Consider the following 26,686-nt stretch of genomic DNA (forward strand, 5'->3'; position numbering starts at 1 on the left):
TAAATTTGGATATGTATAATTCCCATTATACATGAAATGGTAAACAATAATGTTTATGTACAGATAAATATTGTAATGAGTAATTTAGTTCTTGGATGTAAGTTAAGGATTTGATAATGAATTTGAGGTATAGATGCCAAGCCCTCCAGAGCACAAAGTCATGCACAGAATCGGTAATTTACTAAACGGCAGCCTCACAGCCAGAGGGACAGATGAGTGAACGAAACAGCCAGAGGAGACTGTAGATCCTTGTCCAACTACAGCTTCCACACAATCGGATTTTTCCATTGCTTTAGTCTACAGAAACAAAAACTGGATGTAACCTTTTTTACATTCTAAATAAGGTTGGGAGGGATGGAATGGTGGGAGAAGGAGTGGTTATGCCTTTTGATTTATTTAAAATAATGAAAATAAGTAGTCACTAGGTAAGAAATATTCACTTGTATGTGGAATGTTCCTCTGTTTTCCACATTGATTAAGAAATGCTTTCTTTATACTTTAAAACAAACAAACAAACTCACATGGTGACAAATTGCAGTAAACATTATAGTGGATATATTTTCCTTATGGAAAATGAAAGGACCTTGTAATTTTAGCTCTTAAAAAATCACATTTCTCCATGTATGTACTCTGTCTTGTTTTAACATAATAATGATCTCAACCACTGCATAGTGCTGGATTTAAGCATTTTATTGTTGGAATCTTGAAAAGAATAAGTTGCAACATTTTGGGAAATAGGTTAACTTTTTCACTTCAGGATTCTCTTCAATTGAACAAAGATAGTTTTAATAAAAACTCAGCTAACTCAGCCTCATAAAATAAAGAAGCATATGGACATTAGCTTGTTAATGTGTCTAACAAATTCTGGAAATAGATTGTTTTTTTTTACAGGACCACATTCTTTAATAGGAATGTGAGTGAGAATGCAGTAAAATGGGACCTCTGATATTTAGGCTGCCTTATGAGTAGGATCTTAAGACGCTCATTCGTTCGGTCCTCATTTGTATACACAGCACTGGGGTTCTGAGCTCCTTACGTTACACAAAAACACAAATGATCTGCTACTGCTTACTGAAAATTCTCAAATGTACTTCTCAAGGGAAAAACAGTCTCTTCTTGAATATGAGATTGCAATGATACTTATAACGTAAAAGGTGGACATAGATCTCTATGTCCCCATCTCACATTCTATCAAGGATTCTAATTATTCGGTGGTGAAGGGTAATGTGGGAAGTTAACTTATTTTATTCCTTAAATATCATTTTTTATTTGTATAGTCTAAAAGACAAAGAAAACATCACTTTAGAAATAACACCTTCCAAAACAGTGCAGCATATATGAATTTGTCAATTGTTCATTAATGAACTATTCAAATATTTTGGGAATTAGCAATAATGGGAAGATGAATAATTTCAAATACTTCAATAGACTCAAAGATGAATTACAGACTTTTCAATATTGAGTTATATTTTATTTGACTTAGAAATTTAATATGAATACATATTCATAAATTATTATACGTGTGGATTGTCTTCCAGTTTTCAATACATTTTGTCCTGATGCTAGAGTAACAAAATTTTTACTAATTTTTAAACTATTTCCAATGATGTGAACATTGGATATCTAAATTACAGTAGTCTAGGATTCCCTAGAAAAATAATTTTAGAGCAGTTTACATAGCAAGCCTTCAACTGGAATTTAATATATTCTATGTATAGTAGAAAAACCTCACATCTGCTTGCTATGAGCACTTTAAATAAGGCCTAGGATTATTAGAAACATATGACTTCATTCTGTATATCTTTCACCTAATTCCATAAAATAAAATAGTGCTCCCACATAACTCCCCAATAGAAACTATATGAAGATGAGTGAAATAAGTTGTGTTAAATGTATGTAAAAACAAAAATTTGCTTATTACAAAGTTTAAGAAACTTTCAGTTAATATAGAGGAAGAAATATGGTTCATTGAAAAATTAGGATAATGGTTAATGTTTTGGGATACTTTCTGTCAGAAAACTTTCAAAATTTTAATATCTTCATTAGAAGATAGATTTCATCCATTGTGTCACTGATTTAATTTTTTTTAATTCTGAAAATATGAGGTGCTTTTCTAAAATCACAATCTAGGTAAATGAACAAATTTAGAATATAGTATCTTTACTTTCAAAATAGTGAACCCATTTCCCTTGCTTTTCAAACCCCTCAGAAACAGTAATATGAAAACACTATAAAACATACAAACATAAAAAAAGAAAGTAGTCTGACATATGTTTGATTTTTTTGAAATGAAAGAAAAACTACTTTGGTTTATTTCAGATTGACATGATAAATATATGCTATAAATATATGTATATTAGTTTCTGTGATCATAAACACAAATATATATCAAGGGACAAATTATATAATTTATAAATGTTATAGTTGATAACACACATCAATACCTTACATTAAGAACAATCTATTTAACACTGAATGTTTATAAAAGCAGACATCTTGTGAATCGAAGCAATGATTAGAGTCTCAAGCCAGTTGTGATGGTATGAAGTTAAGATCGATAACAAAAAACACCTCTGCTAAAGATGTAGGCACTCTTGGACACAGGGCGCCTGGAATCGAGGCATCTGTGTTTCATGCAGAACTATTACAGGAATATCTCCCATCACTGGGTACATTTCAGTCCAAGCAGGGGAAAGACTGGAAATGTTCCCATTGCGTGCAGTATGTGCGCAGACTGCACAACACGGTGGGCGAGTGTGCTGGTGAAAAGTCATTTGAGATCAAAGGTGGCGTCCTGCAGCTACCGATTTTATCTTACAAATGGCATGGCGTACAGCTGAAAAGTAACAAAGTTGCACTGAAGAGCAAAATGCCTGATCAATAATTTTGACATTATGCATTTCAGACCCTGAAATTTCCACAAGGTATATCAAATATATTTACAATGGGTAATTTTTATGTATATATACTACATTATATTAAGGTCAAAACTAACCAAATAAATATTAATGAGTGGTCTTTCATGAAATGAAAGACAAGAGATTCCAAAATTTAAAAGTATATGACAACTTCTGCTTTATGATTATAAATATGTCTGTTCACAAATGATGATAGAATGTTTCTGGGAATTATTTATGTGGTAATTAACATGTTGCTATGATTTTACATACAAAATTACATGACAAGATATCCTGTCAGGACTTCTCAATATTTTGCTGACCCTACTAAGAATTTATTCTTACCCTTAATTTCCACTATTTATGGTTGTTTTCTCCCAAAGGGTTTAGATTAAAGCCTCTAGTTTAAACAGATAATGTCTTTAACTAAAATCTCATAGTGATTCACGATTATAAAGTGGAAGTTAGGAAAGCATAACAATAAAGACTTTCTTAGCTTCCATTCCTCCCCAGTAATAACTGTGGATAACTTTCTTCTAATTTATATAATCTCAATTAAAGTTTGTTTCTTGTGTTATATTTTGTTTTGTATTATACTAAAGTACATTAAAAATTCTGGCTATTCCATAAATCTTTCCACAAAAACTGTTAGCATTTGATTGGGTACCCAAACACATTTGTGGCTAAATATTTTCTTTTTTCTTTTTTTATTTTGGTGCAAACACACACACACACACACATACAGGCCCTCACTGCCTCCACAATTACTAACATTATTTGAATAAAAATATTAGGAAAACGACTTTGTCTTAGGTTTCCTAGTGTGTTCTCTGTGAAGGAAGTGTCACACCTTCCCAGTTTTCCTCTTTTGTTTTATTAACCCTATGAAGCCAATTACACAGTAGAAAACTGTTACTATTTTAAAAATTTAGCATTTTAAATCCAGCTACAGTTAGCTTTTGCCAATACTTTCTAAATCATGGCTTCATATGTGTTCATTAGATATCTTTCACCTTTACTTTCAAGATCTATCTGGATGTCAATCTTTTTTTCCCCAGGGTATAAATCCTGTTCTGTGCTAGGGATGATTTATCCTTTATAACACTATACTCCAGGCTCAAGTGCTCTTGCATAGAAAAAGCCCACACTGCAAAGCCATTTATGTTACACTTCAGCATTGCCAGATTTCAGGATTTTGTTGGTTTATCATTGAAGCCCCAGTATCACATAAGAATTTCCTAGGTAAATTAAATAATTCAGAACAAATCTATATTTTCATAGTAACTTCACCTTTTTTTCAAACATAAAAATTTCAAAATGTTGAGAAAAAACATATTTTTATAAATATGTGTCCGTTCACTCTCTCATGTTCTCAGATCTTTGGTATCCATTACATCATTTCCTCACATCTGCACATGTTTGCACATTCATTCATACTACAGGTTTTTCAATCAACAAACATTAATTTATGCCTAGAGAATACAAGTAACAATTTAAAATGCCCCAAGGAAACCCTATAATTCTCTAAAATGCATTTCAGAATAGCTTTTCTTGGCAGATTTTGACTATAAATAACAACTCAATACAGTAGCACACAGATTTGAACTCTAATCTAGAAATAAATCATCTGAAGTATTTCAGTCCTTACAAGGCTGTTCACTATTGTGCAGGAGTCCCTCTGAATCTGTGAACAGAGTTCTCTGGTCTTATGTTATAGCTTACAATTTATAGCTATAACATGGATACATACATAGAATTTGCATTTATAAATATTTCAAGATATCCGATTTGGACACTAATCCTTATGCATAAAATATGCATTTAACTAGTATCAAATTAAGTATATCACTTCTGGTATATGAAACAATTCCACATTAAAAATAATACTTAAAACACTTAAAATTAAATATGGTTCTATTCTCCAATGCCACATTAATTCACAACAATTATGAAAATAGAAGAACTCAGTTATGTTATGGTCATTCCATGGTTCCAGGAGACAGAAAAGGTGATTTCACCTTGACAGAAGTAGCATGCTACTTCCATGTGTGATATGATTTTAATCTTTATGGAACAACAGAAATAGAGACATGTTAAATGAAAAACAGGTACTTTAACCTCACAACTTCCTGATTTAAACCAGGACCACAGTGAATGCTTTGGAAGAGAAGGATGAATGCTCAACATAAGGATGACGGACTATAGCATATTTCATTTGAAATTATTCATTGTGAAATCTCTTGTTAAGATTCCCCTTTGGGAATCTTTTACATTCTATTCTTCTACTAAAGTGTGACTGGCATACTAACTGTTAAAATGTACATACATGGAAGAAGAAGGAATGCCGACAATAATACATTTAGGTGGGACATCACGCAGGAGTGAAAGAGGGTGGGGAACACTAACCATATTAGGCTTGGATGGGCAACAGCGCACAGGGAAGAAGCCCTTCCACAGCCACACTCGCAGCAACTGAAAAGCAAACAAGAGAGCCCAAGATAAGGAAGAGGTCCCACTCCCTTAATATAGCATAAAGACACTACGAACTTAGACAGGTGTCTGCTTTGCTTTTCAAAAACACAAATCTCCAAATGCATACAATTAATGTTTTCCACAGTGCCTTTCAAATTAAGAAGCATTTTATGGATTTAAGAAAAACAGAGCTGTATTAAATAGTTGTGTTTTAATTTTACTTAAAATGCTTATTTAGTAGGATATAATGAGCAATACATTTGCTTATGCAATTAATATAGACATACAAAAATATGTAAGCCCATTTAAATACATATTTCCTCAAATTTCCTGCAAATTTTATATTCAGAAGACATTTTAAATAGCCCTTTAAATACATGTTTTGCTAGAGCCTACCAATTTCAGATGGAGAATAATGTCTCACTCATTTGACCCACTGAATTCTTATGCCAGTGGCATTATTTATTATAGCCTAGTGAAAATGATATGCTTTTGTGACTTCAATCACTTATGGAAGGCTACCAATTTAAAATTTACATTTTTCAGATTTTAAAAATGCATCTCCCAATATATATTTGCAGAGCTATTGCTATGTTACAAAATGAGCTATATATAATACGTGCACTTTCTGGATGTTAAAACATTCAAGATTCTTTTAAATTTTCTGCATATTCGCAGTAAAAAAAAGATTTAGAAAACACCAAATAAGTCATCTAATAAAATGCACTTTATTGTTGGAAACCACATCAACCAATGGCAGAATATAACATAGAAGTTATTTAGTGCTTCAATGCATTCACTTTTCAGTATATTTTATGAATACCATTTAGAGTTATTTTGAGAGAACTGTAGAACGAACTTAGTAATAGACAAGCAAGTTTAGGCTTATGTCTAAAATCTTTTTTGAAATTTATCCCTTGACATGTATCTACTCTAGTTCATCATATTAAATAAGGAGAAGAAAATAAAATATAATGCTAGGTAAGTTAGACAAGTATTTCTAAAAATCAAATTCCAGTGTATCTTTTTCAAATAAGAAGTAGGCAGCGGCGTTGGTGGTATAGTGGTGAGCACAGCTGCCTTCCAAATAAAAAGTAGGCAGTGGTCCATATGTTTTCTCTGAACCCTTAATGGTGTTTTAATTTTTAGTGCTACTAAGTGACAATTTGGGTGTCACCAAAATGGACATCCTAATAAATGGAAATGGCTACAACAATATTTATTTCCAGTTTCATAATTTATTATATTTTAAAGAATATGCCAAGTAACTAATGTCTCTATAATGATATGGAAAGTCAAAGTTACTGCACATCAAAATGTTAAAATACTTATAAAGTAGGTAAAGCATCTGTGAAATACTTTGGCACATCTTAATATATTTGTTTATAGTTACATTTACTAATATAATTATCACACATTTATTAATTTAATTATAACACACTTATTAATGGCATTCAATTATATATGTGTGTGTGTGTGTGTGTGTGTGTGTGTGTGTGTGTGTGTATGTTAACTTCCCCAGTGTTTCTTTTATATCACTAGTCAGGCTAGGAGTTGGCAAACTATGTCCCATAGACTAAATCTAGCCCACCGCTTATTTCTGTAAATACAGTGTTATTGGAACCAGCCACAGTCATTACTTGTTTGTGGCTTCTTTCGTGCTGTTACAGCACAGATGAATAGTTGTTAAAGAGAATGTAAGGGCTGCAAAGCCTCAAACTTTTACTACTTGACCTTCCAAAGAAAGTCAACCTTCCTCTTTTCCTAGAATGTGAGTTTCTTGAAATGAGGATGATTCTCTGATTATTTTTTCTTCTTCATAGTATAAACATAAGTGACAATTTGTAAGTAGTCAGTGTTTTAATGTAATTGTTAACAGCACAAACATCCCTATTAATAAGAAAACTTTGCAATGTGTTAATTTCAAACACAACAAATCCAACTCAATAAATAATAAATAAATAATAATTGTTGACAAACGCACCTGATTGATTTTTAGTGATAGTAAAGACGATGCCATCTCCTAATAAAGTATCAACAACCTACCAGATGAGTGTGCACAGTCTGTATACTCAGGCAGGGTCGTGCTTAAGAAGGCAAAAACTACACGCTGTGGTCATTGCTGAACAGGATTTGCTTCCTACTTGATTCCAGGATCCAAAAACCACACTAATGGGTCTACAAGTAATATTTTACCCAGTCCTCTCAATTTGAACAGTTACAATAAGGGTTTTGTCTTAAAAATTAGCATGTACACACAGACACACACATACACACATACAGTTCACTACGACACCAAGTCCACAAAATATACACCTGAAGAATTTAAATCATCATACATATTATCGGAATTACAATTCATAGTTTTAATAAGGTGTAATAAAAAATGAGAAATCATGTAAAATTCATCGCTTGAATGTCTATCTTTTCTGAGTCCTTGTTTCAGATTTTGGGCTATTTTCTGTGACTTGTTTTAAGATGGCATAAGTAAATTCCCTTGGGTAACTTAATCATTTTTTGTTTCAGTTGACAGATAAGAATTCTATCTCATGGGTTTTGTGAAAACAAAGTGAGAGAATAAATAGTCAGTATCTGACAGATCATATGTTTTGGGAGAAAAGGTGTAGCTATTACTCTTAGTAATATCATAATTACAGTAATAGAACAAATTACCATATCAGAAGGAATTGATTTTGTCATGATTCATAATATTTGCATACTAAATATTTCCATTTATAACTAAATAAATAATTATATTCAGACCAATTTGTATAAATACAAAATAGCCAGTGTAATATTTTTTAAAAAATCATATTCACAAAAGGATTTAGTAATCAGAACATACTGTGCATTAATATGTTATTAAGAAAATCAAACCTGAAGTTCCTTTTCTAAAAATATCTGAATTAAGATAGATCCTCTAAGTTATTTGAATCCTCTAAATAACCCTTAAAATAACCTTAGCACCTCAACACCAGATGGTATAAAGTACACGTTCTTTCCTTAATCAATAAGTACTTGCAGAAGTACAGATTGGAAATGCTTGCAAGCCTCAGAGGTAATTTAGAAATAGAAACCAAAAACGGGTTAAAAATAGCAGGCAATCTAATGTATGTGAGCTGTGATTCAACACATGGTTTCTCTGTCTCTCCAGTAGTTTCCAGCACCTGGAGGTCTGCAAGTAACTGCATGGGGCTATAACAAGGTCATTATTATCCAAGCTTAAAATAGTTTGGCCCTCCCAGGCTTGTAAACAAAAATTGTTGGGTTTTTTTGTTTTAAGGCTATGTTGGTTTGTCTTTTGGTAGATTAATTTATGATAACAGAAGCATTCCAAGCCACAGAAGATTCAAATGAAATTACTTCAGGCAGACCTTACATAGAGTTGATCAATATATATATGAAGTGTGTCAATATAAGATAATCTCCATCCCACCAAAGTCAAGTGATTATAACTCTAGGGAAGAAATGCTCAGATACTAGATCAGAGAAGCAAGACTATGTGCTGTGGATAAATGATGACTTAAATTCTTAAACAAGAGATCATACAGCTGGATAAGAAAAACACTAAGATCCTAACAGATAAATGACAGAAGGGCAGGGAAAGTAATTTCACAAAAAGAAGTATTTTAATTAGATAGAAAATATTTTATTTACTGGTTTAAAAAAAAGGAATAAATTGAAAAGGCTGCATAGTTCACCCATTTTATTTTTACATTTAAAAATATATGTTATTGATTATGCTATTACAGTTGTCCCAATTTTTCCTCATTACCCTTTTCCCTGGTACCTTCCTTCCTTCCAGTAAGCCCTCCTTAGTTCATGTCCATGGGTCATGCATATAAGTTCTTTGTCTTCATTTCCTATACTATTCTTAACATTCCACTGTTTATTTTCTTAATCCCTGTACCTTTTTTCCCATTCTCCACCTTCTCCTTCCTAGCTGATAACCCTCCAAATGATGGCAATACCCATGATTCTATTCCTGTTCTGGATGTTTGTTTCATTAGTTAGTTAGTTTGTTTGTTTTAGATTCAGTTGTTGATAGTTGTGAATTTGTTGCCATTTTAACATTCATAGTTTTGATCTTTTTCTTAAATAAGTTTCTTTAACATTTTGTGTAATACTGATAGCTCTGGCTGGTGCGGCTCAGTGGATTGAGTGCTGGCCTGACAACCAAAGTGTCACTGGTTCGATTCCCAGTCAGGGCACATGTCTGGGTTCCAGTGCAGGTTCTCAGTAGGGGGCACGTGAGAGGCAACCACACATTGATGTTTCTCTCCCTCCCTTTTCCTCTCTATAAATAAATAAATAAAATCTTTTAAAAATCATTTCATGTAATACTGGCTTAAAGATGATGAACTCTGTTAGCTTTACCTTGTCTGGGAAGCACTTTATCTGCCCTTCCATTCTAAATGATAGCTTTGCTGGATAGAGTAATCTAGGTGGTAGGTCCTTGCTTTTCATCGTTATGAATACTTATTGCCAGTCCCTTCTTGCCTGCAAAGTCCCTTTTGAGAAATCAGCTGACAGTCTTGTGGGAACTCCTTTTTAGGTAACTCTGCTTTTCTCTTGTTGCTTTTAATATTCTATATCTTTAACCTTTGGCATTTTAATTATGATGTGTCTTCATGTGGTCCTATTTGTGTCCAAGTTGTTTGGGACTCTCTGTGCTTCCTGGACTTGTATTTCTATTTCCTTCTCCAAATTAGAAAAGCTTTCTTTCGTTATTTTTTCAAATAAGTTTTCAATTCATGCTCTTCTTCTTCTCCTTCTAGCACCTCTATGGTTTGGATGTTGATACGTGTAGAGATGTCCCAGAAGCTCCTTATACTATTCTCACTTTTTTGAATTATTTTTTCTTTTTTGTGTTCTGCTTGAATGCTTTTTTGCTTATTTCTTCCTTATGATCTAAATTGTTGATTTGACTCCTGGCCTCCTTCCCTTTACTGTTGGTTGCCTGTAGATTTTTCTTTATTTTACTTAGTGTAACCTTCATTTCTTCCTTTATGTTGTTGTTGTACTCAGTCAGTTATTTGAGCATCCTGATCACCAGTATTTCAAATTCTGCATCTGATAGGTTGGTTATCTCCATTTCACTTAGTTCTTTTTCTGTTTTTTTTTAAAGGTCTTTCATAAGGGCCATATTTCTTTGTCTCCTCAATTTGGCAGTCTCCCTGTTTGCTTTGTGTATTAGGTAGAGCTGCTTTGACTCCCTCTTTTTGTAAATTGTGTGAGGCAGAGACTTAGGTAATCCACAGGCCAGGGCAACCCATTTCACCACTATGTGGCTCTGTTGCAGGGAGGGCTCAGAGAAGGAACAATGCCATTGCCTGGCTTCTGGAGGTTTAACCTGCACTTGCCCCATTTCCAGTCACTTCAACCACTTCCTGTGTGGGACTGGCACTCTTCCAGCTGTTGTCCTGGTTGTGAATACCTGAGTGGCTGGGTTTGTGTATATTATAAGTCTCTGTGGGCCCTTTAAACAGAGTCTCCTGAAAATCTGGCAGTTTCTTCCACCATCCCAACCCTCACTGGTTTTTACAGCCTGAAGTTATGGGGATTTATCTTCCTGGCACTGAAACCCTGGGCTGTGTGGTCTGGCCTGAGGCTGGGATGACTCACTCCTAAGGTATCCCTCCTAACTTTTATCCACCACCCACTCGTGAATGCCAGAATGACCACTGCACTGCCACCACTGCCGCTCCATACCACACCTGGGCTTTCTGCCCATCTCCACGACTCTGTCCCTCCTACCCATCTGGATGAATTGGGCTTCTTTAAATCCTTGATTGTCAGACTTCCATCTAGCTCAATTTTCTGACCATTCTGAGTGTTATTTGCTTTGAGATCTAGTTGTAATTCTATGGTTGCATGAGGAGACAAAACAAGTCTATCTTCACCTTCAACTTGACAGTAAGTCCCATAGCCTACCCATTTAAAATAAAATAGCAACAGACAATGATGGTACTTAATGCTGAAGAAAAGAGTGGAGCTTGTGCCCTCATAAGTGACAGGCCACACTGAAAAGTGAGACCCATCCTTTAGCCAGCCATCCTCCAGAACTTATCAAAAGGTAATAGAAAGTCCTCACTTTCTGACAGTGCTGTGTAGCACAGCAGTGAAGCTCCTGGGATTTGTACACAGACTAGGAGCATTCCTGGGTAGATCCATTACTATACGAATAGTTTGGGTAGACTAGCCATTGATGTAAATGAGATAACAATAGCAACTACACCACACAGGGTTGCAATGAAGAATGAATTTAATAATACATGTAAAGCTCTCTGCATAGTCATGGCCCCACAGTCAGCGTTTTAAAAGTTTTTTGTTTTTGTTTTTTTAATTTAACTGATATAATAACTGGGCATGGAGTGCAGCACAGATAATATGCCTGAGGCTGGCCATAGATTTTTCAGGAAGTAAATAACTAATAAATATTTTGCAGTAAACCAAATATATTTGTAGAGGCTATGATGCAGTAAAAATCAATATTGTATAATATAGCATAATATTATTTTTCTTAATTAGGTAAAAAATGTGCAGAAAAATAAACTTATGGTGTAAAAGTATATCAAATCCTTAAAAGCTATTATGTTGGACTGTTACATTAATTTATATTATGGTCAATTTTAGTTTCTCTGCTTTCAAATTGCTTGTGGTTATTTAATTTTATACTCTGTAGAAAATTAAGCAAAATCTTTAAACAATTCCAATTATGATGCTTATCAGAATGATAAGAATTTAAACATGTAACAAATATTTACTATCACAAAAGAAACTGAGGAAATCCTTCACTGATAATTAATACTGACAATGTTAATTTTTATACATTTATTAAAATGCCTCATAGTGCAATATCTTTTACATCTGTGTCTTATTTCACTGCCACTCTCCTAATATTTTGTACTGACCTCCTGATGAAGCCAAGCTAAAACTCTGCAGAAATGTCTTTTTGCAGGAAGTGGGAAAGGGATAAAAAGCATAACGATCACATATGTGGTTCCCAATCTCCACCCTTTATTCCTCGTACTTCTAACATAAAGGCATATAATTATTTCACCCATAGGAGAGAAGGTAATGCAAAGTGGTTAGAAAGACCTTTCTATTTTTTTTTAAGTGTGTTTTTGAACAACTCTGAGGGAAAACCACAGCTACAGCACATGCTGGGATTTATATGTGCGATCCCATCACTGTCTCCCAGCTGCAGTCTAGGCAAACTGGAATGGGATACAATTACATGCGGCAATTTTTAAAATCTTTTTTTGTTCTCTGTTTCTCACGGTAGAGCTTCTTACCCTTCCATGATGATTACAAATGTCTCCCTATTGTCTCCTGCATCTCTTAGTCTTACCCAATCAAGTTCCAAACCTGGCACTCTCATATCTTGATGTGAAACAATAAGAAATACACACACACATATACACACACATTGGTCTCTTCCCTTAATTCTTGATACAGAACTCCTAAACCCTTGCAAATAAGGATGCTAAGAGACCCTTTTGTTCTCATTCTAAATCTCTTGGACTATCCTGGTTGGTAAAACAGATTTTTGTTCTAATGAGGTGACTCTGGGTGGGCTTCTGGACAGAGGCTTGTCACCAAAAGGGCCACATTATGATTGCAAGCTTAGAATTTTCAGCTTCACCCCTCATTTTTCAGAGAGGGGCGAAAGGCTGGATATGGTTAATGATCAATCATACATTCATAACAAAACCTTCATACAGGTCTCAAAAGTAAGGGATTCAGAGTTTCTGGGTTGGTGAACTTATGCATGTACTGGGAGGGTGGCACACCCCTATCCCAAGGGACAGAGAGTGCCTGCACAGGGGAGCCTTACAGACTCTGCCCTATGTGTTTCCTAATCTGGCTATTCGTCTGTATCTTTTATCACATCATTTACTACATAATACTATTGGTAAGCCTAAGAGTATGGTCCCAGAGTTCTATGAACTGCACTAAGCAAATGACTGAATTCAAAGAGAGGGGTCAAGGGAATATCCGATTTGTAATGTAAAAAATCACATAAATGCAGCTACTTTAAAATTGAGGCAGAGCTGCCATCCCAGAACTGCCATGGGCATCTTATGCCTCAAACCTCTAGAATGTCAAAAGTGGGCAAAATAACCTATGGATTGTGCTTAAAGAAACATTGTATCCTAAACAGTTGCTTGCAAAGATAATAGGAAAGCAGACCTTATGACTAGGACTGGACATTCAAGGCATTCTTTAGAACATGGCTGTGTTAGCTTATCTGTATCTATAGAAATACCTTCCTTCTACTCACTAATTCTTCCCCTTCCTTTTCTCATAAATACCTCTCACCTTCACCTCCTAATAGGAACATTATTTGGGTTTCTGTCTGAATAGTGTTTTTGGAATAGCTGTTTCCTTATATCTCAAATAAAAGCTCGTTGCCTCTCACTTTAGCTTGCTGTTTGTAGGTTAACAGTAGCCAAGTGGGACAGAAGTGGTATGTAACTTAAAGACCTACTACTTACAATTGGTATCTGAAGTAGGAGGACAGTCTTCTGGGGCTGAGCCTTAACATACTGTGCTCACTCTTCTTAGTGTCAGAAGTGAACTGAATTGTGGGACACCAAGCTGATGGTTGCAAAGAAGTGTTAGGTGTGGAAAAATGAACACACACACACAAAAAATGAAAAATAAACTAAAAAGAAGCAAGCCCCCCTCCCCACACATATCAGGTATCAAAAATATTGTGAATTTGGCAATCATGTGGCAGTAAAGTAAGAACACACTGCTTTTTCCTTGTTTCCTGTTTTAACACTGAAATGTCCTGTTATAATATTCATCATAGAGCTAACAACGTTGGACTCACTGAAATGAAACAGCTTTTCCAAGATGACACTGACAACAGCTTAAGGAGGTAATATGTGAGCAGCAGTAACTGCGTCACACTGTACTGGAAGCACAATTTCTTCTTCCAAATATTCCAGCTCCTTTTATTCCCACTTAGTCCCTCGGCTTCATCTCTCCCTTCCCCTGCTGAAAATTTAAGACATTTTCATGGGAAACTCTAGTATGGGCATTTCTTTCAATCCTTTGTTAACAGTGTATTACCAGGATTAATAAAAGATGTTGATAATTTAATTCACAATAAATTACATATGCATTTTAAAATGCCTTCATGCAAGTCTAGCCCTTATGGTAACAAAATATACCAATGACTGTTTGAAAGTATGAAAAGATGAATGTCATGAAAGTACTCAATGCTCTAAACTTTGCTGCTGCTACTCAGAAGCATGTGTAAAATAGAGATCAAATAAGTGACTGAGATAAACCTTAACTATATGTATTTCAAGTTCTAAAATTAAAAAAAATACAAATCTAAGTGTTCCATTTGCAAATATTCCTTTGTTGTAAGTGCAAGATCATAAAAACAAACAAAAAACAAATTCTCTTTAACTTTGAGATCAGGAACTCTATTCGTTTCTCTGAAGACACCTGTGAAGACTTAGGAATAGCCAACTGAATGACAGCAGAACGAGGACCTGAGCTGAGTTGTCTTTAGACTAGGCTTCAACTGGTTTATATTCCAAACTATACCTTAACGATGAATCATTGTACTTTTTTAAATCATTTTAACAGGCCAGAGATCATTATAAAGCAGACTCTTCTTCCATGAATACCACAGGTAAAAGCATTGATACAACTAGCAAATATTACTGAACATGTTAGCTTCAGTTTGCTTACTCTAGTATATATTTTGGAAATCAAAAAAAATTTTACCAAAATACAAACCACCTTTTGTAAACTTTGTGCTGCAGTTGAAAACCTAATCATTCTCATTGTTAGCAAACTTGTACTGAGATGCTACATGCTATGCTTTAAGAATAAAGGTTTATATTAAAACAGCTTTCTACTCATATTATACAATGATGCTAGACCCATATACAAATTACAGTCGACCAGAGGGATTAAAACAACAAACAAACAAACAAACAAAACACACACAAAGAAAAACCAAGGCCCAGGTCTTACCTCTGAACCCCCAAATCAGAACATTTTGTTTGTGGAACCCAAGCATCGTTATTTTATAAAAGCTGCTAATTGATCCTAAAATTCCACCAGGTTGAGAACCACTAATACAATGGGTGCTTAGTAACTACTTGTAGTTCATAATGATTTGTCTTACAATACTCTCAGGGGAATTTACATAATGAATAAAAGGAAAAGATTTGTAATTTGCATTAATAGTGTGCATGTTAAGAAAAATATCGAAAGTTCCTGTAGGTGCTTAAAACAATTTGTTCTCTGGTAAGTACTTTGAATAATTCTCCTACAATTTGTTAACAATGTTAATTTATATTATCTACAAATAAAGACTGGTCTGCGATGTACCTATAAATTGTAAATTTCATCATAGCCTCTATATTTTTAAACCACATGATTTTTCCCTAAAATTTATCTCCACCACTTTCTTTTAATTGCAAGTTAAATGGCAGAATTTTTATTCTTCTATGTTTCAGTATTAGCTACTTGGATTATGTGGGAATCATAATATCTCCAATAAAATAACAAAATTGTAAAAGTATCTTTATTCTGCGTCACCATTATGCCCCCCTCAGGCACTGAACCACAGACTTATTACAGAAGGTTATGGGAATGCAAAGCCTAGTTTTGCCGCAGACATGTCAGGAGAGCCTTCAAGAAGTTGTGAATACTTTTACATACAAAGTTTTCTTTCTTTGAAGTGCTAATGAGTTAGAGTAAACCAGAACCATATATGTATGTGTGTGTGTATATATATAACCAAATATATATATATATATATTTGGTTATATATATATATTTGGTTATATATATACACGGCAAAGTGCATGCTATTTATGAAGCAGGAAGGAATGGGGTGCCTGAGGACAGTCACAGGCAGAGGCTGTGGAAGGCCTTGCATGCAGGTCTGGCTGAGTCACAGCACATCGGACATGCATGAGGTCTATGTGCCCTCCTCATCACACACTGTCCACCAACTTGTAAAATTAATCTTCATCCTCCAGGTCCAGCTTCAATTTACCATTTCTGCTTCAATATTTCTGTAGTGACTAAGGCAAAGATGGTCGTATCTTATATTTTATTCTTGTACCAGTTTGTTAAAAATACAACACTAATTGTGTTACATTAAAATTGTCTGGTTGCATGACTGTCTCACTATTAGACTGTCCATAATAAACAATTAGGAAGCAAATCAAAGAGTAAAATTTCATCATAAAAGTAAATTCCACAGGTCGCCAAGGTCAGAAAAACCTACATTAGTGAGCCTGTAACAAAAGAGTGGTTACACGATCCACAGCTACTTTAGCAAATAGCAGCTCCTGTGTGATATTTTGAGCAATGTGATATTAGATGGTTTCACCTTTACATAGATTATTTAATTTTTGTTATTAAAATTTAAATAATTAAATGTCAGTATAATGCATAAGTTATATATACTTATAAGTGATATATACTTATGTGTTATATACACTTATGTATTTACATATATACCTATGTATGTATATATACATGTATACTATATATTACATATAAATAAATGTAAACTGTAATTCAGATATGGTCGGTAAAACATAAATGTCTTTTTAATATATTTGGTGTACATTTTCTTATCAAGTGCAGATGGATTTTTTAGGCCTTTGAAAACTCAACTTTCTTTTCAAGTAGCAAATAATAAATAAGACATAGTAGGCAATATATAGGTGGAGAAGACTTTAAACTAATATCTGACCTCAAACAATGAAAAAATGACTAAAACTGCAGAAAAAAAAATTTTTCACTTAAATCTAAATCTCACTTTCTCTTCTATTATTATTTTCTTATCTCTTCTTTTCCTCCTCTGGCACTGTAATGGAATTATAGTTTGTTAAATTATTTGACAAATCAAAATCTATGTTAAATGACTTCTATCCTCTAACATCAAAATTACATAGTTTCATTAATCAAAAATATTCCAAGTGACACTGATATGAAATAGTTATTCACCTGAGCACTTAATAAAAACAATTCACTGTATATTTATAGCTGTACTCCTTAAAGTGTTTTACCTCCTTTTAATTTTTTAAAAAATATATTGAACACTAAATTTATAAATACTTGTACTACTATTTAGTGAAATTTGTGAAGTGAGAGGCTGAATATACAAATGGACAATGAGTCAAACCAAATAAAAATAATGAACTTTACCTCCAAATCTGCAACAACCAGTCCAGGCAGCCAAACCACAACGTCTGCACCAATCGATCAGAATGGTTAGGACTTTATAAAGAAATGCAAGCTTCCTTGATTTTTGTTCCCACTTCCAACTTAGGGCCCATTAGCGGAAGCTAAAATATGCTTCCCAAACCAGTAGGATGGTATGTCCCACTCTACATAGCCCGCCACCAATGCCGATAATCTTCCATCAGGGGATACCTGAAGCCTTCTCAATTTTTCCCCATTAAAGAGCTTTCACACTCCACTGCTTGCCTTTGGTTTTCTGACAAGTGCAAGTTATAGAGGCCAATCCCTTGCTATAGCAAGCTGTTAATAAGTAGCTTTTGCTTTTTCTCATTTGTGTGCTTTTTATTTATTTTGCAGAAGAGATAACCTTTACCAGTTCAATAAAGAAAGATCACATGTATTCTTTGTAATCAGCCACCATCTTAATTCTGTTCTGGCACAACACTGTTATTGCGTATAACATTAACAGTAATTAATTATGATTACAATTGGTTTATATAAAGCAGTGGTGTATAACTGTACATGTAAGTCCAAAAATGTACTTATATACAATATTTGTAATTGTGATCATATGTGATTTCCCAGTAAGAATTCACCTGACTTAACATTAAAATATTTTAACTATAATATTCAAATGGACACAATCTTGATACAAATTAGATTAGAATAATAAATTTGAGAGACCATAAGCAGTAGAAATAAAAGAATGTCTATATAAACACCATTTAGTGTGCTGGAGGTGGAGAGCTACAACAATCACAGGAAAGCATGACGAACTGTGCTGGTACTGATACAGGTCTGTACAAAATATCAGTGTACAGACCCAACCAAATACAATCGACATTTTTCATGTCCCATGCAAAATAAATCTTATTAAAAAACAAACAAATCTTGGCAATTCTCATGATGTATCTTTCTACATGAATAGTTAAGATCCCACCAACTTAAGCAGGTAAAGAGCACACACACATCATTGTTAAACAGGGAATAGAAATAGCCAATAACTTTACTTATTGCATGACCAGTAATGAAACTATTCAATTTCCAAAATAAAAAACTGCAATTTAATATTCTGAGCTATTTCCCCCTATTAAATTAACAGGAACTGACAAATTTCTGAACCACCAGTCAACTTCATGCACTGTGTAGGGGATGGTAATAGGTAAAATGCTTTAGGAAGGCCATTTGTCAATAGGTATCAATAGTCTCTAAAATAGTGATATTCATTTATCCTTACTTTGACTTATACAAATGTGCTCTAAGGACATTGAAGATAGAAATCCCTCTCTTCCAAAATAATAAAAATAAAAGAAACAAACAAAGACAAAAGGGAAAGCATATAGGAAAGGTTAAACATTAGAATAACAAAGGGGTATTAAATGTTTGCTTTTAAAATATTTCCAACTACCTAGGGAATGTTATATTATAGTGTTTTCAAAAAACAAAAAAAAATAATCTATAAAGTATGAACTCAACTATGTATATAAAAATATCTTAAACATGTGGTAAAGTAAAATAGTGATTGCTTCTGGATAATAAATATGATTGATTTTTCTTTTTACATTGCTTTATATGTTCTATATAATCTTAAACCAAAAATGAAGAAATGTGCCCTGTCTGGTGTGGCTCAATGGTTTGAGTGTCAGCCTGTGAACCAAAGGGTTGCCAGTTCAATTCCCAGTCGGGGCACATGCCTGGGTTACAGGCCAGGGCCCAGATGGAGGGTACATGAGAGGCAACCACACATTGATTTTTTCACTCCTTCTCTTCTTCAGTCCCTTCCCCTCTCTCTAAACATAAATAAATAAAAGCTTAAAAAATTTTAAGAAAGGTATACATAAATAAAAGAGCAGCCAATAAGAAATTAGCACAATCACCGTAACCATGCCAATTATGCAACATGCAATGTAAAAATTGACTGAAATGTGTAGGAAAGGCAGTCAGCAAGATGTCTTAGAAAAGTAAAAAAACAAAACCAAAAACAAGGAAGTGCATCTAAGGAAATGGCCATTGATCTAACCTCCAAAGATATGATGGAACATGGCTGAAATGTTTTAGGTCTAAGGAGATATAATGCAATGAGTAAGCAGATAGAAGCAATGTTGATGGTGATTTTTCACTTCAGGAGGTGTGATATACTGAATCACACAGTATTGATTCAATACTGGTCAACTTCCACTCCGGGTTATTTAAGAGCATCCTTAGAGTGGTGGGATTTCAGAGGATTGGAAATACAGAAACAGGATCCAGTCACCCCAGCCTTGGGAACTGACTGGAATAAGGCAAAATGCACAGTCTCCAACCATATATTTGAGATACATAAAATGACTTTGCATTTCAATTTATTGGGTGGATATTTAGAAGCCTGAGGACTTGGGAAGAAAGATACTGGGTTGAAACTGAGTTTCTGATCCATTAAAAGCACTTACTTCTTTTCAGGTTCATGTAAATTTTAAAATACAGCCCATCTTGAACAAACGTGGCTTTTACCTGGTGTTTAAAATCATTTGGAATATTTTATTGTTCATTTGCTTCATTTCTCAGCAATGAGTATACCCCTAGACATGGTTCAGGAAACTAGCCGATTCCTTATTCCATAGAGTTTTACCTTTTGGCATAGGGCAGGGCTATTGATTTTCTCTGTGGAGCTGGGTATCAAGTTTCCGTGAGAGCCTGTGCTATTGTGGTCTCTGAGAGACGTGGAAAGATTCCCAGAAACCTAGCAGAGTCTTCCATCAGAGCCCAGCATCTTTTGGCATGTTAGCCTGCTGGTCTGCCTTTCAGATGGGGATCACATTCTTAAACAAATGGGGCTTTGGACAAAAAGTGTATTTTGTTTTTGTGATTAGTCTTTTGACCTGCATTGTGATTAACCCTTGAAATCTGAGAGTCTCTAGATTCTTTGCTCAAATAATTTTCAGCTTTGCAAGTCAATGACATTAACTTCTTTCCAGTACCGTAGAGTTTTTTTCTATCAAGTATTTGCCTCAGTATAACTTCCCGAGTGTTGCAGTGATGTTTACATGTTTGGTCTGTGAGCAGTCACAGGTGGGAGAGTCAATAATGTTGAGCAATTGAGCCAGTAGCTCTCTTGGGTTCAGTTTCCCAGGAAGATTTGCTTCCCACAGTGGGCAATTAGTTGTCTCAACGCTCCTAGTCTTTCTGGCACTTCTCTGCCCTGATCCCCATTTGTCAGTTATTAATAAATTATGAACTGCTCACTAATTATCTTTGATTCAGAGCCTTTGAAGAAAAAAGCATGCAATCATGAGAAAACAGAAAGGATAACAACTCTCAGACAGTTAATCAATACACATGCCTAGATTTATTACATTCTTATAAAGTTGCATCTATGGCTAATTCATAAACCACTGAGATTTGCTTTTGATGAGCTCTTTTCTAAAATTCAGTGATTGCATGTGTGATTACAAATATTTGTCTATAATTATTTTAAAATAAAACAGTATTAGATTAAAATATACTTATACAGTACTTTTTCTTATTAGAAGTTATCAAGTTCTGAAACGAAATAATCCTAGTTATATTGGAGATGCCAAATACATAAACAAATCCATGATGCATCTAACTTGAGAATTAGGAGAGGAATGCAAATATGTTGGCATGCATTGTTATTTATAAAAGCTAATGCTACTCAGGATCACCAGGTGCATCACATACGGCATTAGCATGTCCAGATGACAAATAAATAATATAATATAGTGCATATTTCTTAACTCCTATGTAATATGTCTTAGAAATCATTGCATTTATTTTTTCATGGCACCAAAATTTTCATTTTTCAAGAAGAAAACACATTTACAGATTAATTATTCTATTAGGCTTATATTGGAGTTTACTAACATTTTCCCTTTTCCAAAATATAAACATTAATTGGGAAAATGTAAGAAAACATGTGAAACACAGATTGATAATTTATGAAATATTCATTCAATTAGGTTATTTGGTAGAACCACAGAAGTCTTTACCCTCTAAATAGTTACTGGTGGTAGAAAAAAAAAGAAACTTATTCAAAGTACTATTTAATTTTGTGGTTGAAAGTGTTAAATTCCATGAGACATACTGATATATCGTTCTAAGACTTCAGTTACAGGGGATAATGTTTTGGCTAAAGAAATTGAGGAGAGTTTTATGGGAGAAAATATAGCTGATGTGGGTTTTGACATGTGGGTAATTTTTAATATTGCAAGTTGAAAGAAAAAGGCACAGAATCAAATCCTCTTTCCTTATTCTCAGTTCATGCGCATCATATGGGATTCACCCTATCTTCAGGGTCAAGTGTTAGCCCCTCCTGTGCTGAGCCACACGGTGTAATTTCTCCATCCTCTGCTTCGTGGAAGTCCCAGTGCTATGTATTGATGCACTCCATGGAACCGTGTATCAAGTTTCTGTCACAGCCTGTGCCATGTAAGCTCTGAGAGTGATGGTCAGTAGAAGGTGGATTCTATACAGTGACCATTCCCCATTCGGTGATCCAACAATTGTCTGCTCTTCTCTATCTCATGGGCTATTTCTTCTCAGCCTCTTTTGGCTGGACCTTTCTCCCTCACATCACATCTCAGTAGCAGCAAGCCTCAGGTTCCACCCAAATAACCTCATTTGATTTGTGGCTTTAAGTATCATTTGTAAGCCAGGGCATTCTTGAAATCATTTCTCTCCAACCTCAGAGCAGACACTATTTTACCACCTGGATGTATAAGTGCCTACCCTGTGCCTATTTTAAAAATCTCTGGAAGCTTTCATCTATATGATCTATAATTTTTTTTGGATTAAGACACTTTAAATTTGGCATCTGTCATATGCAACCAGATGACAGGAGTCCAGGTCAAAATACATATAGTGATAATGCTGGAAAAGGAGTGTGAAGCATATTTTCAAGAGTCTTGCACTCTATCTTCACTATTCCATTCATACATATGATCACTGGATATTTACTGAGAACCTATAGTACAATTTGTGTTCCAGATGAGCACATGCCTATCAGGGTCACATATATAAAATAATGGTTTAAAACTAATTCAACTGGGAGAGAAAAGTTTTGAATGAAAGCAAAAGTAAAATCAACTAGCTTTCACAAAATCAGGAACAGTCATGGAGTTTGTGATATTTGATGTATGTGATTCTTAGAATAAAGAAAATTTAACAGGTGCAATTTTTATGTGAAGGATACTAAAACCCAATGTATTTCTTATTTTAGTGTCAATGAAATTGACATAACTTTCTGAGAGGCATTTTATTCATATTACTGATCAGTTGGGAAGTTTCTAAAATGTTAATACCATTATTTTTAGCTACAGAGAATCAGTGAATTTGCACACAAGAGTTCAGATTTTTATCAAAATCGGATATGAATAATTATAAGCCATTGATTGGGAAGTTCTTAATGAAGAGAAGGGCCCTACGGTCAGAGCTGGTTTCAAGCCTCTGGTCCTTACCAACTAACTGTATGAAACAATTTATGTACTAGTATTTACTGAGAATGGAAAAAACACACAGATAAAATACCTGCCATCTTGGATCTTAGTTTCTAGTAGGCTGGACAGGAGAAAAATCAACAGAAGAAAAATATAGGGTATATAATGGCAATCAGCATTGCGAAGAGACGAATCCAAAGGACAGGGGTCTAATGTGCAGCAGAAGGACTGATGGATCATTATTTTTCTAAGTTCAGTTAAGAGGCTGAGAGTGAGCAAAGACTTGAAAGAAAGAGGAAGGCATGTGCTTCTCTGTGGCAAGGATGTTTTAGGCAGCATGTAAAGCCAGTGCAAAAGCCTTAAGAATGGACTGTTTTTATAGTGCTCAAGAAACATAAATAAGACAATTTTATAAAGTGTAAATTGGAGACAGAACTAATACTTAGACATAGTGTTGTGAGATTACATGTAAAACCCCTGGGACAGTACCTTCTGGTATGTAGTATGTAATTCATGCTAGAGAATATTATTATTATAAATAGTATCATTTTGTTACTTCCATTAGGCAAAGATGCTTCTCAGAGGGGTTTAGAATACTTTGCACTCTTTAAGAAGTTTTTACTTAAGAAGCTATTAAGCTTTGATGTCAGTTGTAGACAGAACTCTGGCACTTGTGTGAATTAAATAATTGCATTCAAAACACCTGCATAATTATTTTATGCAGCTCCAAATGAGCCTAAAGAAAAGTTTCTTCCTCCAGTGGGTTTTCATCAAGCCATTGTTTTTCCTAACATAAGAACAGTGGCAGGCATGTAATAAGGACTCATATATTTCTCGAATTAACTAATCAGACTATCATTTTAGTCAAGGAGAAAAGTTACAATGAAGGAAGTGATTCTAATTTAAACTCTCCTTTCATCCATAGCTGCGATATTTCTGTTTACAAAATTCTGTCCATTTGTCAGACTACAAAATGAAAGTGCAGACAGTTTGAGAAAAAGGCTCTGCCTTCGTGTGTCACGTGCCTGGGACCTACTTGATGTTTCATGAGCAGCAAGTAGATGCTTAAGGTTTATGTTGGCTGATTGTGAAGCCTATAGAATTTACAATTCACATATTTTACATGTAAAGAGATGTGACACAATACAAAAAGGCTAAATTTAAATATTGTTTTCAAATAATAAAAAACTTAAAGCAGCATTTTATATGCATCTATTTTTTCTCAAAATTCCCACGTGGCCTCAGCATCTTCAGTTGGACAGGTTAGCCTCCAGCTACAGTATCTCTTGACATGGGAACAATTCCTGCCTCAGAGCACTATGAGGCATTTCAACGAGAAGTAGAATTTGGTAGTTGTATGTCAAGCCACAGGATTTTAGCAGGGCCAGGATAAACAAGGGCTGATCTTTTGCCCAGAAAATGGTTAATCTGTTTTTAGAGGCATTAAGCCATTGTTAGGATCAAATTTATTATCTCGGGAACCCCATGGTAGTAACATCATACATAAATAGCCTTAAAACCATATCCGAGTACAGTTTCAGAGAACCCTGCCACCTCTTTAGAAGCTATGTGATTTTGTTTCATTCTGCAATTTTTAAACCTGCAAACAACTTTACCTTTCTTGTGTTTATATGCAAAAGCATGTATAAATATGTGTGGTATGCATGTGTGTAGAGTGGGTGTGTCTTCAGCCACTGAGTACACATGTGGAATTAATTGAAATAGAAAAGCAAAGCTCTATTTCCCTAACATTTCATTAAATTTGTGAACATGTAATAAATAAGGGATCAGAAACAAGGCATTAAAAATGTATATTTTAATCCCGGGATCTCTATGGCGAGCCAAGTTCAAAGAATGAAGCTTCTGTCCAGAGAAAGAAATTTTCTCTGTATTTTCTATATAACTAAATCTTGTTAATTTAAGCTTTATATTTGATAAGAAGTGTCCCGTAATCAATTTCCAGAATGAAGCCCCATGTGTAAAGTGGGGGCACCGAGGAAAAAATGTCGACTACATAATATCATGATCACCTTCAAAGAACAGAAAGCAGTGGGGGAGAACTCAGTAATATGCTTTTGCCAACATAAACAGGAAGACTGTAAAGATGTCGATCTCGGCTAACAGAATGATTGATTAAACAATTTGTAAGTATAAAGTAATATAAAAGAGAAAACCACAAAATCAGGATATAAAAGGAAAGTTATCAATGTTCAATGTCATTGCTATTAAGGGAGAATTACAGCATGCTGTGCATACAGGAATTCTCATTTCTGTCCATCACAGAGCAATTAGCTGGCAGCTCGCTGAGGGCATGTCAATTGTTCCCTCATTCCATGAAAACACCCTTTAAATTGATGAGAAAGAAAGTAAAAAGGACAGTCTGAAACTGGTGGAAAAATGCTCCATGCAACGATTTTCAACCTTTTCACCTCATGACACATATTAATTAATTACTAAAATTCTGTGGCACACCAAAAAATATATATACTTGCTGATTTGACCAAAAAATAAAAATATTTTTGATTCGTTCACAGCAGATGACTATTGTGTTGGCTGTTGTCACTGTTTTATTTGACCATCGAAGGGGGGAAAGGTCAGTTTCCTTGACTACATAATCAGGTATTGCATGTTTTTAAAATTTTTGTTGAACACCAGTTGAAAATTGCTGCTGTATGGAATGTTTAAACAGGAAGATCACACAAATTCTAAAACTGAGAGAATCCTAAGATATTAAAATTATTTTCCACTATTTTAATTTTGTTTTTATTTTTTATATAATCTTTATTATATTTTTCCATTACCATCTAGCCCCCTCACACCCACCTCCCCTAAGCAATCACCTCACGGTTGTTCCTGTCCGTGAGTCTTTTTCCCTTTTGCTCAGTCCCGCCACGCCCTAACCTCCCCTCCCACGTGTTCTCCATCTATGAGTCTGTCTCTGTTTTGCTTGTCAGTTCAGTTTGTTTGTTAAGGTTTAAGTAAGACCTTTTCCCATCCAAGAAGGACACATGCATATATTATTTAAAATCATATTTAAGTAGGGAGATTCCAAAATGTTTCTGCACAGCAATTTTAGCCTGAAAAGATTAGAAAGTGTTTTATTTTACTTATTTTTATTTTGCAATGTATTTTAGAATAAAGAGTTTATTTTTTCCTTTGATATAGATCAGTAGCATAGTATTCAATGTGTTATAATTCTCTTTTTTTTTCCTTTGGTCTGAATAAAAATACAAATTATCAATGAACATGGATCATCAAGATACATTTTCTTTTGGGTCCAAATGAGGATATAAATTGCCAATGAATATTATATGAAAGTAATATATATATTTATGCAACATATCAAAATTGATTTATCTACATCACCAGTGAAGAGTCAAATTACTTGCAACTAAAAGACTTCTTACTTAGGAGCAAATATATAGTTTATAAAATATTTAAGAGATTAAAAGTGATAAAAGAGAGTAAATTCCAAGAGAGAGGAATGTCCAAGTGTTGTTATATTTTTGTACATGCTTATAAATCATATTTTCACACAGAGAAGAGGGAGAAACATAAAATTCATTGTTCTTAGACCATTCCTAGAATAGGCCTTTTCCAGTAATTTGCTAATATTCAAAGATAATTTTCCAAATTAGTGTTTGCTTT

The 26,686-nt window shown here is 34.3% G+C and overlaps 1 protein-coding gene across 6 annotated transcripts in view; it reads right to left on the reverse strand.

Annotated features, from left to right (window-relative positions):
- Nucleotides 1-26,686, reverse strand: part of EPHA5 (EPH receptor A5) — a 322,354-nt gene that overhangs the window by 61,354 nt on the left and 234,314 nt on the right. For 4 of the 6 annotated variants that reach the window (XM_045185762.3, XM_024577634.4, XM_024577627.4 and 1 more), the window contains one exon: nt 5,304-5,369. The exons of the other annotated variants lie outside the window; for them this stretch is intronic. In XM_045185762.3, the coding sequence (XP_045041697.2) occupies nt 5,304-5,369 (66 nt within the window). The remainder of the gene's footprint in view (nt 1-5,303; nt 5,370-26,686) is intronic. 6 annotated transcript variants of the gene reach the window in all.

The sequence above is a fragment of the Desmodus rotundus genome, chromosome 4, assembly GCF_022682495.2.
Source record: "Desmodus rotundus isolate HL8 chromosome 4, HLdesRot8A.1, whole genome shotgun sequence".
In the NCBI taxonomy this organism is placed as follows: Eukaryota; Metazoa; Chordata; class Mammalia; order Chiroptera; family Phyllostomidae; genus Desmodus; species Desmodus rotundus.